Source organism: Bison bison, unplaced genomic scaffold (genome assembly GCF_000754665.1).
Source record: "Bison bison bison isolate TAMUID 2011002044 unplaced genomic scaffold, Bison_UMD1.0 scf7180017864529, whole genome shotgun sequence".
Classification (NCBI taxonomy): Eukaryota; Metazoa; Chordata; class Mammalia; order Artiodactyla; family Bovidae; genus Bison; species Bison bison.
In genome coordinates, this window is record NW_011495079.1 from 637,298 (window position 1) to 637,894 (window position 597).

General features: G+C 44.2%; 1 protein-coding gene across 1 annotated transcript in view; it reads left to right on the forward strand.

Annotated features, from left to right (window-relative positions):
• Window positions 1-219: 219 nt before the first annotated feature.
• The window catches only part of GPR50 (G protein-coupled receptor 50), a 185,510-nt gene continuing 185,132 nt past the window's right edge, over window positions 220-597 (forward strand). Inside the window, exon 1 of the mRNA XM_010831610.1 lies at window positions 220-369. Within this exon, the coding sequence (XP_010829912.1) occupies window positions 220-369 (150 nt within the window). The remainder of the gene's footprint in view (window positions 370-597) is intronic.

Sequence of the window (597 nt, forward strand, 5' to 3'; positions counted from 1 at the left end):
CACTCCCGGAGAAGTAACTCACAAACCAGCGCACTTCATGCTGGTCAAAAGTTAAATGACAGGCGACAGTGAAACTGATTTCCTCCCTACTCTGCCTTCAGCTGCTAGAGCGGCTGCAGGATGGGGGCAAGGGTTCTTCCAAAAGGGCCACTTTTTGTATATCTTGCAGATGTTCATTGTGTTTGTTTCTCTTTGTCTCTCTTCCCTTCATCAGTCAAGATGGCTAAAGGTGATCCCAAGAAACCAAAGGGCAAGATGTCTGCTTATGCCTTCTTTGTGCAGACGTGCAGAGAGGAACATAAGAAGAAAAACCCAGAGGTCCCTGTCAATTTTGCTGAATTTTCCAAGAAATGCTCTGAGAGGTGGAAGGTATTTTTCTTTTATATCTTTCCAGCCACGCTTAGTTGGATTTCACACTTTCTGGTTACTGACCTTCAGTGTAGCTCCAGGTGGCTGTTTTCTTCCTCTTTACTTAGACTCATCTTGTCTCTCCTTAGAATTTTGTTTTATTTTTGAAGACTCTGCAAGGGTTTAAGGCTGTCATCCCCTTTTGCAAGTGATTCTCGCTGCTGCCACCATAATTACAGGACAGCTGAA